The 14852-nt window shown below is 44.5% G+C and overlaps 1 protein-coding gene across 1 annotated transcript; it reads right to left on the minus strand.

Annotated features, from left to right (window-relative positions):
* Positions 1-2646: 2646 nt before the first annotated feature.
* On the minus strand, positions 2647-5126 carry LOC115672091 (probable carboxylesterase 16). Its single transcript, XM_030593854.2, has 2 exons — positions 4284-5126; positions 2647-3552 (listed from the first exon to the last, which is right to left on the minus strand). The coding sequence occupies exons 1-2, from the start codon at positions 4952-4954 to the stop codon at positions 3018-3020; spliced, it is 1206 nt and encodes a 401-aa protein (XP_030449714.1). The 5' UTR covers positions 4955-5126; the 3' UTR covers positions 2647-3017.
* Between the last annotated feature and the right edge of the window lie 9726 nt (positions 5127-14852).

Raw genomic sequence — 14852 nt, forward strand, 5'->3', positions numbered from 1 at the left:
TGAGAGGATTTCTTCATTATGTTGTGGGACGTTCATTTGACCTTTTGGCAATGCAACGGCTCTCGTCTTTCAATTATTGGCGCGTGTTTTTTCGCTTGCCCTTTTTGTTTTGATTTCTTTTTCTTTTTTTGGGTTGCGATCCTATTATGTATTTATTTATTTTTGGGTTTTTCTTTTTGGTTTCTTTGGTCGCTGTCCATGTGAGGAACAGCCGAGTTGGTCTGGCCGTCGCGGAGCCGGGTGCGGTGGTTCCAGGCTCGAGTTCGACGCCGGGGTTCGCACGATAGGGAAGCGCCAGAAGAAGGGTTCGACTATCGAGACCCTCAAGTCCAGTTTACGCCGCCTTTCTCAGCTTGCCCGGGACCTAGGTTCGGCCGCCGGGCAATTGGGGTTCGGCCTTTTGGGAACCGGATTGGACCACGGGTTTTCGCGTTGGGCACCGAGCATCCACCTCTGACCCTCACGGATTCATGTGGCATTGCCTGAGTAAGAGCCTTGGGAGAATCGAATCGGGACCCGGACGCTCGGACGCTCGCTTACAGACGATAAAAGTTTCAAGTTGGACCAGAAAGGGTCACTTTACGATCAAGTCCAGTTTAGTTCTGAGTGGCCCCAAGCTCCATTTTTTTTTTTTTGTGGAAGCTATAATCCTTTCTTAATTAGAGTATATTAATCCTCTTTGTAGATAATCAAATCTGTTTTGTTGGAATTTGATAATCCAAGACTCATTTTTTTGCAGAGTATAAATGGATTTCCTACTTAATGAGAAAACTTAGCATGAGTTTCTTATCCTGCCGTACAAAAATAACAAAGATTCAGTTTTTTCGAGTTTTGGTCATAATTTTGGAGTTCGCCTTTAGACTTGAGCAGAAATTTCACAACAGCCTCTACCCTCAATGCAGCTTTGTTCTAGAAGAGAAAAAAAGATTAAAAGAAAAATAAGTCATACTAGTTTGGTGCGGTTTCGCATAAGAAACCAAGAAGCGAACTGATACTGCTAGTTTTAAATTTTAGGAACCAGGAACGAAAACTGTTCTCATGGGAACCGCCTAGTATTACTGTGTTCAATCCGGTTCCCGGATGAGATTGGGACCGGTGATCACCCCTAGTGGTAAGTATGAGGTCCACGGGGATGAATCCGGATCCGACCATTGAGAGACCCAACCATCGTGGGTCCGAATTAGTAAACAATCCGTACTTTTACATGGTAATAGACTTCAGTATATTCTCAATCCATTTTAGTTCGAAGACGGCTAAGAGTTCACTTTCCTGTTGTAGTACTGTTTGGTCTTGTGGAAAGGTGACTAACGAAATTAAATCTGCGGAGATGAGTATGGTCGACTGCTAGGACATGTTGCCGAAACGAGAGGGAAGATGAATAGTCTGATCTTCTTCGGCTTCTGTCAGTGCTCCTCTTCTGAGATCAGACCTCAGGTAATGGATCCATCTTACTCAATTGCTCTTCCCACACCGCATCAAACCTTCAACTGGAAAACCCAGAAGAAGAACAAGAGAAGCACGTTTGCGTTTTGATTAGATAAGAACTTCGATTACGTGCCACATGAAAGTCTTTTGCATAACAAAGCAACACATTGAACGTACAGAGATTTACATGCATGGTGGCGCTTCTGTTTCGGGGTCGTTTTTCCGAAATAAGATAGGCCGTCTCGGGAGTACATGCGCAAGCTCAGGTACGAGGCATCAGCATCAGATACGTTGCGGAGTGCAAAGTTCATGAGCTTTTGGTCCTCTTCAATCGTCCATGGACCTCTCTTCAGCCCTACCTTCTGATAACAACATGGTTTTCTTCTCATCCCTTGCTATTGGGAGACTAGAGAGATCAGTAATCAAGATCAGTTCATGCCAGCAATTAATAGCAATTGAACCAATATGTACGTATGCATATATACATGTTGCTGAAAAGAGCATTTAAGTTAATTATTTGTGATGGCAAAGATTCTGCCAGTTAATTCTGGGAATATTGAATGCTGTTGTGCCAGAAATAATGGTCTATAACGAATTTCATATTGGCACGTTCGAGTCTTTCTCTTCGTGATGTTGTCCTAAATAGTTGATAGATATGGTAATTACTCGTACACATAGCAAATTACATAAGATGATGAAGATTCTTGGTCCTTCAAAGTTTAGCTAGCTTCACAGGGACAGAAGTAAAGCAGATGTCGGAATCCATCGCGGTGCCTAATATTTCAAAAGCAATCTCCATCGTCATGTCCAGCATTAATTTGGCACAGCGCAAGGAATGGCTCGGCATGGTTTGAGAAGACGGCAAGAAAGGTCGAGTGATTCGACCTCATATGCCGACATGATGACCAGTAATAGCTACAGAACTGCTGAATGTAACTACATTACAAAGGACATCACAACATAGACAAGTAGGGGCAAGCCAACACAGTTCAAATCTTCAAATCGAACCGTTGTCTTTCACTTAAAACAAGATTTTGCATGCACTCAGTGTCTGGGAGTAATTGTACTGCAATTTAAGAGGAAGTTCGACAACTTTGGTACCCCAGACTCAGAGAAACAACAACGCAAATCGCCACTCAAATCATTGGCTAATAATGAATTGGGCAATGCAACACAGAAATTTCCGAATCTGTGCGGTGAGACAAGATTACAATGACAGTAGAAAGAACGAGACAGAACAAATTTTCATATAAGATCAGATCCTGTAAGATACATCTTCACATCGAGCCGATGAATATGAACAGATGAACAAATAAATGGTGACTATACAATGGGAGGAAAACGCTTCAAAGAATGGAAACAATCATATCTCTGAAGAAAGCTTCAGCATTTGACGAAAGATATGGCAATACACCAATCATCGTGATCTGAGTCTAATCTCCATGTACTTCTTCATGGACAAGCATATATAGTCAACCAAGCAAAGTTGTCTCACAGCTCTGAATCGGCCTTCCTGTCCATGATAATCTCCCTCAAAATATCTTTGGTTACTTCGATTCGCCAAACTAGCAAAATTTTCTTTCCTAACCAGTTCAGTAAGAAAACTCGAGACCTCTGAGTGAGATGTACTTCTTAACCCATATTGCTATATCCTCTGCACACGCTCGAGCTTGCGGCGTCTGAAGCAGCATATCCTTAGTGGCAAACTCATGAACGGTGTCCTTATAATCCAGCACGGGTGCATCGACATTGAACTTCCGCAGCTCTGCACAGTAAGCGATGGCGCGGTCCCGCATCATGTCGTGTTCGGCCACTACCATCACAGTCGGAGGCATGCACTTCAAAGGCACCGTTCTCGAGACAAGAGGGTTCACTGCCGGATGGTCAAGGCTGAACTTTTCATCCGGTAACAAGAGCTTCAATGCCATGTTGCGTATAGCCTTGTCGTAGAAGTAAGAGTTCGCAAGCTTGACCTCGGAGTTCGTGGGGGTGGTCCCGGCAAAGAAGGGATACATTAGGACTTGAGCCACCACTTTGATAGGGTCAAGGAGCTTCCCTGCCTCTATGGCCTTTTGACACACATATTCTGCGATATTGGCGCCGGAACTCACACCGAGGAGGACGCACCTGCTCGAGAATGATCGATGCAACTTTAGCTGACATTATTATCAAAAACAGCAAAAAGGGCTTGCAAATGGACTCTGGACAGCAGCTAAAGTAAAGCAGCAGTAGTAACCCAATTTGCTTGCAGCAAGAGTGATTTCAGAGAGAGGCATTGTCCTAGAAAATGTTATGTAGCTTATGTTTGAGTTACCGGACAAAACTGGAGTTGGATGAACTGCGAGAAATCGAAGGCCTCTTATAAAGGTTCTTATGAAATGACCATGCGCGATGTTTCTCGCAGAATCACAGATCATTCTCAATCAGTGTCTCATACATATTCATCCGATCACAACAATCATCAACCATTGAAGCCCACATATCATTAATTTTAGCACATTTCAAGTCTCACACTGTTCAATATGTATAACTCCTCATTTAGCTCCCTCTGACCAATATCCTATCCTCCTATGAATCATCTTATCCTGGCTCACTAAAGAAAATGTCCATCATTGAACATTACCTGCAGAAACTTAGTCTAGTTCCATAAATGGTTCGGATACAAATGTCCCTGCACCTAGACAAGCATCAAATTTCGCAGTCCCTATGAACGAATTATCCGAATGTCAATCGAGAATGAGTCGTCAATCCAAAAACAATGCATACCAATTTGCTATTTATGCATCAACAAGAAACATAATCAATCACATTAACATATTCAGATATGAAAGCGATTAGTCAAGAAAGCAACAAATCACCTGGAAGGATCTCCATGAGCAGCGAGCCACGGTTCGACCATCGACACGCCGAAACTGTCGAACACATGGCCCTCGACCCCGACGCTCCTCCTCAGTTTCCCAATGGACCGACTGCAATCCGCCAAATTCGCCTGCTTCGCCAGCCAATTCAACGCCTTGGCCCCGTCCTCGAACGCCGCCGGGTACTTGCTCTCCGGCGCCAGCCTGTACCCGACCGCCACCACGATCACGTCGCACGCCCTCGCGATCCTCCGGCAGAACCCGTCGTTCTCCGCCGAGTTGTGCCCCCCGTTCACGAAGCCGCCGCCGTGGAACTGCAGCATCACCGGGAGCCTGACGCGGCTTCCCCCGGCCGGTGGCGAGTACCCGCCGTACTGGCCAGGGCCGCCGCCGCCGCCGCCGCCGGGGGGCGCGAGGACGGTGTCGGGGAGGAAGAGGCGGAGGGAGAGGGCGGAGGAGGGGTCGATGTGGATGTCCTTGGTGGCGGCGCCGCCGACGAAGGAGGGGTTCGCGGGGGCGACGGGCTCGTCGAGGCGGGAGGCGACGCCGAACTGCTCGCCGGGGCTTGTCGGAGGAGGAGGAGGAGGAGGGGACTGGGCGAGGGCTTGGAGCTTGTGCTTGAGGTGGTACTTGAAGAAGAGGCTGTACAGCTTCACCACCGCCGTCGGCATCTTCACACAGAGAGAGAAAGAAGAGAGAGAGAGAGAGAGAGAGAGATTGAGTTGGGATTGATGCTGGTGACCTTAAGAGAGAGAAAGAGAAGGGCTACATGGGAGGAAGTAAGAGACTTGTTCAATTCAAATTTCACGACGGCGTGTTGAGAAACGGGAGGCGATGAGGAAGACGAAGAACAGCAGCAGTCAGAGGAGAAGCTTCTCTTCTCTTCGTTCGTCATCCTCGATTTTTACCTGCGATGCCAATGTCGCGACGCGCAGCGTGTTCGGAAACCGGACCGGACCGGACCGGACCGAACCGAACCTCCGCCCGGTTCGTACCTTTGCCCGATTTAGGTGCTTCGATCGCGTACGGCTAGAGAGAGCAGTCGGTTCGATTTTCTTCATCTCTAATTTTCTTTCCAAAACCAAAACCCTTTTTTTTTTTTAAAGAAAAATCGATCCTGTAAATTTTAAAAAGAATCACCTACAAAACTTGCTGACGTAGCATTAATGCCGTTAACTATTTTCTGACATGAATTTTATTTCATCTATTTGCCGATCGGAATTTGTTTTCCCTTTTTCGCAACTCTCTCTCTCAAAATTTTTCTTCTTCTTCAGACCGACAAAATTAAAAAACCATGAAATTTAACAATCGCAAACAATGCTTAAACTATGATTTGTATATATACTCACGATCACCACTTGAACGGCCATGGCAGCCTCAAGCTTCGCACCTCCAAAAGATCTATTGAGCATAGACGCTCTGAACTGAAAGCTCGATTAGTCATGCCTGCCACGAGCTTTAATCGAGCGACCATGACCATGACATCTACAAACTTGAGCTTGAATGGCCATGGTAGTCGAAAGCATAGAGCTTAAGCTTGTGACTATGGTAGCTGTGATGGAGATCTCTCTCGCAATTTTGCTTTCTTTCATGTTGTCGGACGTGGCGTCACATAATAATGTTGAGCGAATCACATCACAATATGTGTATTCCAGCGCCTGTGTAAGAAATTAGCAATTCAGCAGCACATTTCGAAAAAACCGACGAGAGAAAATGCATAACAGAAGGAGTAACAGTGACATTTTTTAGAAAGTAGAGAGACGCTTTTGAACTAAAAGAAGTAGATGGACGACCCTGATGAATTGACAAAGACAGAGAGACCAACGATGACATTATCCAAATACATTTAAGGATTATTAGATTTACGCATTCTCTCGGGCCGTTTTTAAGAGCGAATGCTTATTTATCTCGAATAAATTTTTCTTTGTCAGAATATCTCGACTAATTATTCAGTATATATTTGAGATTGAAGAAGAAAAAGGAAAAACGAAGATGCTTGCGAGAAAATTTGGTGGGCGATGGCTAGCGACGGAATGGGTGGGTTCGCGCGTCCGACAATTGACAACGTGAATGTGCGGTGGAATGATTTGGCTCCTCGCTGGGCTGGCGATGGAGAGAAAGAAACAGAGTCCTTCCCGGGTGCACGTGAACCTGCTTTTTGGTCGGTGGGGGGGGGGGGGGGGGGCCCTCCCGGGGTCATTTTGATGTACGGCTGTCGATGCATCAGGAGCGTAGCAGCAGCATCGTACGGCGATGCGCGCGCGAGCTCGGTTGCGGAGCCCATGGAGATGTGCCCCGACGGGTCACACCCACGTCATCGCACCGGAAGTCGGGGGGGTGGGGTGGGACCAGAGAGGGGGAAGGATCCGTGTCGGCGGCGGTATAGCGACGGAGACGGACCAACCTGCGAGAAAAGATGGCGCGAACTGTTTCGTCATTTTCCATTCTTGCCCTCGGATGTTCGTGGCAAAACAGCGAAAGGCCACAGGGTAATACAGTAAATTAACAATAATTAAGATACTATGGGTGCGTTTGGTACAGCATTTGGAATGCTACTTTGGGAATGCAAATGCCTTTGGGTGGAAGCCCTTTAGGAAAAATGCAAATGGCGTTTGGTAAAAACTCATTTGCAAAGCTATTTTGACCCAAGTGGTGTTTGGTTAATTTTTTTTACAAATGGGCTTTGAGGGGGTTTTTTTAAAAAAAAGGCAAAAATACCCTTCGCCGGCTCCGGCGAAGGGCTACGGCTCCGGCGAAGGGCTACGGCCGCCGGCGAGCCAGATCTGGCGCCGGCGGCCGTCGCCCGTCGCCGAGCGACCCCGGCGAGGACGCCGACCTCGGCGACGAGGCCCGAGGTCGCGCGACCTCGGGGCGACGAGGCCCGAGGTCGCGCGACCTCAGCCGACGGCCGCCCGGGTCGCGCGACCCAGCCGACGGCGACGCCCGGGTCGCGCGACCCAGCCGACGGCCGCCCGGGTCGCGCGACCCCAAGCCGACGGGCGCGACCAGCCGACGGCCGCCGGGTCGCGCGACCCCAGCCGACGGCCGCCCGGGTCGCGACCCCAGCCGACGGCCGGCCGGGTCGCGACCCCAGGCCGACGGCCGCCTGGGTCGCGCGACCCAGCCGACGGCCGCCTGGGTCGCGACCTCGGCGACGGCCGCCTCGAGGTCGCGGACCCAGCGGCCGCACACTGGCGGCCGCCCGACCCCGAGCGGCCGCGCCTGGGCGATCGCCTGACCCCAGGCGGCCGTCGCCTAGGTCGGGCGACCTCGCCGGACCTTCGCCGTTCGGGCCCTTTGCCCTCGCCGGAGTCCCTTTGGTGAAGAAGATGAACAAGAACGAGAGGGCAAAGCCGGAATATTGAAATTTGAGTGAGGGTAGTTTGGGAAGTATAAAAATGATTTTGGCATTTGGTTCAAATTGAAAGTCCAAAGCTAGTCCCGATCGCATTGGGCTTTCAAGATTGAAAATGCTAATTTTGAGCATTTTCAATGCTCAATGCTAACCGTTTGGTTCAGCATTTTTGGGAAGGGGCTTTCGGGGCTGAAAGCCCCTTCCCAATGCTGTACCAAACGCAGCCTATATCCCCCTCTTTCTCCACGTTCATTTTCTACCTTTCCCATCAGTACTTTAGAGAATTTTGCTTCTTCCCACCTTACATCTTTGCCATCATTTCATTTTCAATCTCTTTATTTTCCTTTCTCCCTTAAATCGGGGGCGTTTTTGTAATTAAGAATTTTTTCGTATTACTAATCACCTGTTTGTTTCGCGAAAAATGAATGATTTGAAAAATATTTTCTTAAAAATGATTGCTTGTATTACTTGAAATTAATCAATAGATGAAAAGTATTTTTATTATTGATAATAAATTGTGTCTAAACATTTTATTTGACAATTTTTTTTTTCGTTCGTTCATTTTAAAAGGAAATATGAGCGATTTATTTTTAGAAATTATTTTTCAAATTATTTATTCTATACTAAACAAACGCACCCTAAGAAAACCAATTAAAAATAGTAAATTATAAACATGGTCATCGAGACTTATGTTTCAATCATCAAATACATCAAATTTTCGTGTTGTAACGAGTGTCCTCAAAGAGAGAGTCAAAGCGAGCACATTGCGATATAATACAGTGGACAACACAGAAGTAGTTTTGTGGTAAAATCCAGTATCACCACGAATTATCGTCGCCATCCATTTTGCATGGTTTGTAATTGCCATCTTCATCACGTTGAGCTCTTATTGCAACTAGGGGTGTGCATGGAAACCGGACCGGACCGATCGGTTTTGACTGCTTACCTGTTTCAAATTTGCAGAACTAGAGATAATTGGTTCGGTTCTCGATTCCAGGTGCGGAACCGAACCGCCCGGATCGATATGTTTTATTTTTCCTTTTATGTTAAAGAGTTAAAAAAACAGGAAATTGCCAAAGCCCTAAAATAGATTAGGCCCACTTGGGAACCGGACCGGATCCGGTTCTAGGGTGGAATCAGCCCAACCCAGGATCCCTAATTGCAACACTTAGGCTCCGTTCGTTTGGCGGAAAATATTCTTCCGGAAAATATTTTCCGGGTTTTCCGGTGTTCGGGGGGCGGAAAAAGTTTTCCGTGGGAAAATATTTTCCTTCTCCTCCTCACAAAATAGCCTAAGTCTACGGAAAATGACTTCCGCTTCTTCAAAAGCGGAAATCATTTTCCGGAGCTTCTTTTTCTTCTTCTTCACTAAGGTTGCCGGCCGCCGCCGGCCGCCGCCGCCGGAGCTTCTTTTTCTTCTTCTTCACTAAGGTCGCCGACCGTCGCCGCCCGTCGCCGGCCCCGCCGCCCGTCGCCGGCCGCCGCGGTCGCCGCCGCCCGCCGCCCGTTGCCGGCCGCCGGCGGCGCGCCGGTCGCCGGCCTTCGCCCGTCGCCGGCCCCCACCTCCGTCGCCGGCCGCCGCCGCCGCCGCCCGCCGCCCGCCCGCCGCCGCCGCCGGACACCGGACGTTGGCCGTCGGTCGCCGCTACCCGCCGCCGCCGGTCGCCGGGCCGCGCCGGCCGCCGCCGCCCGGTCGTCGGCCGCCGCCGGGCAGCCGGACGTCGGCCGTCGGTCGCCATCCCGCCGCCCGATTCTTTCAGCCGCCGGACGCCGCCGGTCGCCGGCCGCCGCCGGACGCCGGACGTTGGCCGTCGGTCGCCGCTGCCGCCGCCGCCGGTTGCCGGACGCCGCCGCCCGCCATCAGTCGCCGGCGAAAAATATTTTCCGAAACTTTTTCATATTGATCGCCGAACACTGGAAAATTATGTTCCGGGAAAACATTTTCCAGGAAAATGACTTCCGGGAAAATATTTTCCAAAAGGAGAATATTTTCCGCCAAACGAACGGAGCCTTAGTAATAAATATCATCAACTTAACTTTAAAATAGAGAATTCAACATCCAATCCACTAATGAGGGGATTTGGGCCTAAACGGTCCAATCTTGGGGTGGGCCTATCCCCATGGGGCCACGACACAACCCTCAGTGGCCCGATTCCTATCATCTCAGCCATCCGTTCATGGACCTCAGGCAATGCACTGCAGAATTAGGTGATCTCGCAGAAAATCATAAGATCGGTTGCACAAAACATTTGAAGCGAGTCCACTAAGTACGCGTTGAACTCCATTGATTGATTTATTGACAATATGTAATATCTATCTAGATGTACTCGAGAAAAGTCTACCGTGCAATTTTCTATTTTATGAGTTTATATACGATCATCACGATGGATCTTGGGCGTTAAAACCCTAAATCTGTAGAATCACCTGGATGAGTTAAAATAGGCATAGTATGTGCATTTCTTGTTAGATTTGTACACGAAATTAATGGCAGGTTCAATTATCTCTATGGATAGAACTTATGAAATTAGTCTAGAATAATTCGTTTTAGATCCGTTAGAATGTCTGCCGCAAATAGAGCAATCAATATGTGTTAATTAAGTGTGAATTTAGGACAACATTTGAGTTAATAGGATAAATAGATTGAGATTTGATGAAGATCGTTTTCAAATACGTGTGGGAATCAATTGGATTAGGATAGGTCGTAGGCTTGAGCGTGAAGTAATCCTAGTTGAACGGAAAATGACAAAGAGAAAGGCAAAGGAAATTGAGAATATATATCAAGACAATTGTGGAAGAGTAAGATCTTCCAGAAAGTGAAGATGATGATGGCTTCATTTTTAACTGATTACAGGAAGACATCTCATGAGTTTCTATCACCTTCCTCGGAAAATTCAACTCAGAGTTTTTCTTTTTTCCATTTATCATCATCGTCGTCGTCATCATTATTATTATTTATTCTCCTCATAGAATTTTCTACTTGCCATTTGCATAATCACATTATTTTAGTATGGATTTCTGGTAGCAACCACGTAATTTGCTTGCTTCAAACAATCTTCCAATCGGTAAGATCACCGTCAACTGTTCTAAAAGTTTAAGTTATTAGATGAACATGTGGTATAATATTTATATATTTTAACACTCCCTCCCACACGGACCTCCTAGATAGTAGATATCATGTGAACATTATCAATTATTTTAAAAGCTTAAGTTGTTAGATAAATGCGCGATTTAATATTTATATATTCTAACAAAAAGGGTTAGTACTTTTGTGCCATGAGGAAAAGTAGGGTTTGACAATCCAAAACGTTTATTAAAGGTGATGAAGCTAGAACTGGGGATCACGAGTTTGGCTTGCAATTTCGAGTTCGTCTGTTGGAAGAAAAACTGTTTTCGGGAAATTATTTTCCTACTTTCTAGTGTTTGGATGACGGAAAACTACTTTCTTATGAAGTAACAATCTAGAAATTCTTGTCTAAATAAACCTTTTGGGCGATTATGTGTACCGGTCGGGTCGAATACTCATGACCATTTGTCTATGTTATATACATTCTCGTTGATAAAGTAACAATGCGTGCGAACGCTGATTAGTTGGTTGAAGTCACCCTTATCAACATAACCCTAATTTGAAGAGAAAGTTATTAGATATTTTATTATTTCGTGGGATATGGAGTAACCCAAGAGTTTAGTGTTAATAAGTCGCCACCGCCGTCATCGCAACCGCCACCGCCGCCATCGTAACTAGTCGATCCCTGCTTTTGGCGTTGGTGACTAGCTAGTGTCGTCGAGGCTCCTACCAACTAGTTTTTTTCTAACCACGTCGTTCAAAAAAACTTAGCAGATGCACAGCCTGGCAAAGTTATCTATTGACTTTTCCAAAGTCAAAAATAAGAATCCAGCGCTGCTCATTTCTTTCGGTATTCCTTCAAAAGATTCACCCTCGCTCTTCATGAGGAATGACGAAACACATTTAATATTTTCCAATCAATTTCAGTGCAATTTCCATACTCACACGCATTGAATTTTTCCGCATTTCCCCAGTATTTAATTAATTCAGTCGTTCAATCAATATTCCTCCAAAAAAAATTAAAAAAAAAGAGAAACAATTCACGTGCTTCTTGTTTGTCGCCTTGCGTTTACTTACTGTTCATCAGTGAGGTAACATGAATTTCGAGACATAGTAACTTACACGGAAATGGAGGAACCATCCATACTTTGACAAGGATATCTTCATTAGTAATTCCTCTATCAATATAATATAAAAAGAAAAAAAAAGGAATTAATCATGGTTAATGTTAATTATACGAGTGATCTTGTTAATGGGTGCCCTAAGAACACTGGTTTAATTATATTTAATAGGTAATGTTCTCATTTTCAATATATGCACGATACGAGAAAGGCAATGCATTGAAAATGGTAATTTTTTTTTTCTCGAGGTGTTTAACAATTGCTTTAGATATTAAACCGCAAATTATTTAGCATCTTAGCCTTAAACTTTTAGAACAATCGGAGCAGTCCTACAAAATCTTTCAAGATATTAGAGCAGGAGATCCGAGTTCGAAGATGAATGGTTTTAAGCTGAACATTCATCTAGAAATCCCAAAAATGTTGCCAGCACCATCATCCAAATTCAACTTTGCAAAATATGTTTTTCTTTGCCTTATTAGAGGAGAATATTAGGCAATCATGCGATTCGTTGACGTTAATAAATTCATATCCAGGGATCTCGTAACCTGTCCCGATCATTGGCAATTTGGCAACTTGAATTCCTCGACTTCAACTTGTTTATGTCCTGTTTTGCAGGAGGAGCTTTGTTGTTCCCAGTTTAAAGAAGACTGACTCACATAGGAATGGATGTGAACGGATGAATCTGTGACATTTTCATGCGAAAGACGGTAGTCATCTGTCGAATGAATTTAAACCCTTCATCGAGCAATCCTGCAACATAAACAAGATGTTGCGGAAGATATACCACTCCCAGAATTGAGTGTCAACGGTTCGATTTGGTTCGGGTTGGGTTTTCCATGACACCCGAACCGAACCAAAATGGAAGTGTGATTGACCTGACCCGAACCGATACCCAAATCGCATATAGCCCAAACCGAGCCGAGATGGAAGTTATTTTTTTAAGCAGTTAGATGAGTGTGTGGTTTAATTAATTAAATACTATAACACTCTCCCGCACGCGTAAACTAGACTTTGGCCTAAGACTAAGCGTGGAAATATATAATAAGAGATGCAAATAAGAGATCTAGAAAGATTTGAACTCAGCTGCTCATGCGTTGATGCCACGTAAAATCTTGTGAAATCATTATCGGCTATTTTAAAAATTTAAACTGTTAGATGAAAATGCGTGGCTTATTTTTTAAATATTATAACACATTGATTGGTTTTATTTCAAGTGGACCGTGCCAAACGGGTCCCAAAATATGTTGCTTAAATTTAGTTTAGCTTTACAATTTTACTGGGTACTTCAATTGAAGAATATACTCTTCCAAGTGACAACCCCCGACAAATCGGCGGAGATTGTATTCCTGCACATTCCCTGTTGTAATATGAACGCGGAAGCTAATTAGGATCTTGCAAATTAAGTTACTGCGAAATCACTAAAAAAATAAATAAGGAATAATAAAAAACACTAAAGATTTACATGGTTCGGTTATATTATCGGTACCTATATCTAAGGGAAGAGCCAGCAGCAAATAATCCACTATAAACGAAGAATCAGAATTACAATCGTTTATTCATACGCTTGTATATTTCCTACACCTAGATTAAGTTTAAACTCAAAGTGTTTATAAATAAACAACTTACTTTGGATGGAAAAGCACAAATCCGCCCGTGTTCGAAGCTATTCGTACGACTGTCCAACACAACCTACTCTTCTTTTCCTTTGCGTTCATCCTTGTGCGGCTATATCAAGAGCTCACCGTGCGGCTCCATGTTCACTATGTTGCTTCTCGTTAAAGACCCAAGAAACCCACTGGCCGCACCTAGAAAAGAACAAGAGGCCAGAAATTAAAATTATTTTACTAGATCAATTTGGACCGGACTATTTTTAACTGACCCAAATCCGACCCCTCACCGGTTTGACGGGTCTAGACATAGTATAGCCTCTTTCTAGCTAGGGTAAGACCCTAACGAGTTTTCATTCGTCATGGTGATGGGCGTATTGCTACTTATTTCCTTGTGTTTGGTTAAACAATCAAACGAATTTCATGAAAGCTCACTATTCTAAACCCTCTCATTGATTTGGTTAGTTAATCAAAAAGAGCGGCGGAATTGGGAACCGAACCGGTTTTCTCCGGAACCAGCCTTGAACATGTTGGTCTAGGCCGATTCAGTTCAGGTCTCAGGTTGGATCTACCAGATCCGATGCTCATTCCACAAAATTAACTGGTGTCAAATGATTATCAGTGCCTATGGGAATTAACTGGTGATAAATGATTAAAATTGAGGAATCACAAGCCTTAAAAGAGAAAGGACCGCGAAAGAAACATAAAAAAAAAATGTTGAAGAACAGAGAAAAAAGAGGACTGATGATGCTGATGGTTTTAAGCCTAAGTATATTCATCTGAAAAACCGAAGAAGTTGCCATCATCTTCGTCCAAATTCGACTTTAATGCGATTCGTTGACTTCAATAATCTATACATAGAAATCTGGTAATACATCCCGATCGTTGGCAAGCTGCCAAGTTGAATTCCTCGACTTCGTCGAAGAAGATTATATATACATATACATGTACATATATATGATTTCTTTGTTTGATTTTCTTCTATAAATTTTATCCAATGCGACTTGTTGCATTGAATGCTTTAATTTGAAATAGACAATGCCAAATGAAACCACAATTTGATATTTAATTTTTTTTTAACAATTTTGACTTGGTACTTCGAGTTCGATGGAAGGATAATCTCTTCAAAGTGACATGACAACCCCACCAAATCAACGGTGATTTTATTTCTATACATTCCGGAAAAGAAATATATGACAACTAGATTTAAATCACTGCGAGCTGTGTCATTCTCCATCTTTCACTGAATGAAACTTTATCAAATTAACCAAGTTTCTGATTGGTACTTACCAATATGGACATAATCCATATTCGAAAATATAGTTGCAAATATGGTTTGAAAAAAAATATTGCGTATATCAAACTTTTCATAGACTGCTTATATTATAAGCTTTTTTGCATAATGTACCGCTCACATGTTGA

Source organism: Syzygium oleosum, unplaced genomic scaffold, assembly GCF_021117445.2.
Source record: "Syzygium oleosum isolate NSW1041296 unplaced genomic scaffold, Sole_v2.1 Sole_v2.03, whole genome shotgun sequence".
In the NCBI taxonomy this organism is placed as follows: Eukaryota; Viridiplantae; Streptophyta; class Magnoliopsida; order Myrtales; family Myrtaceae; genus Syzygium; species Syzygium oleosum.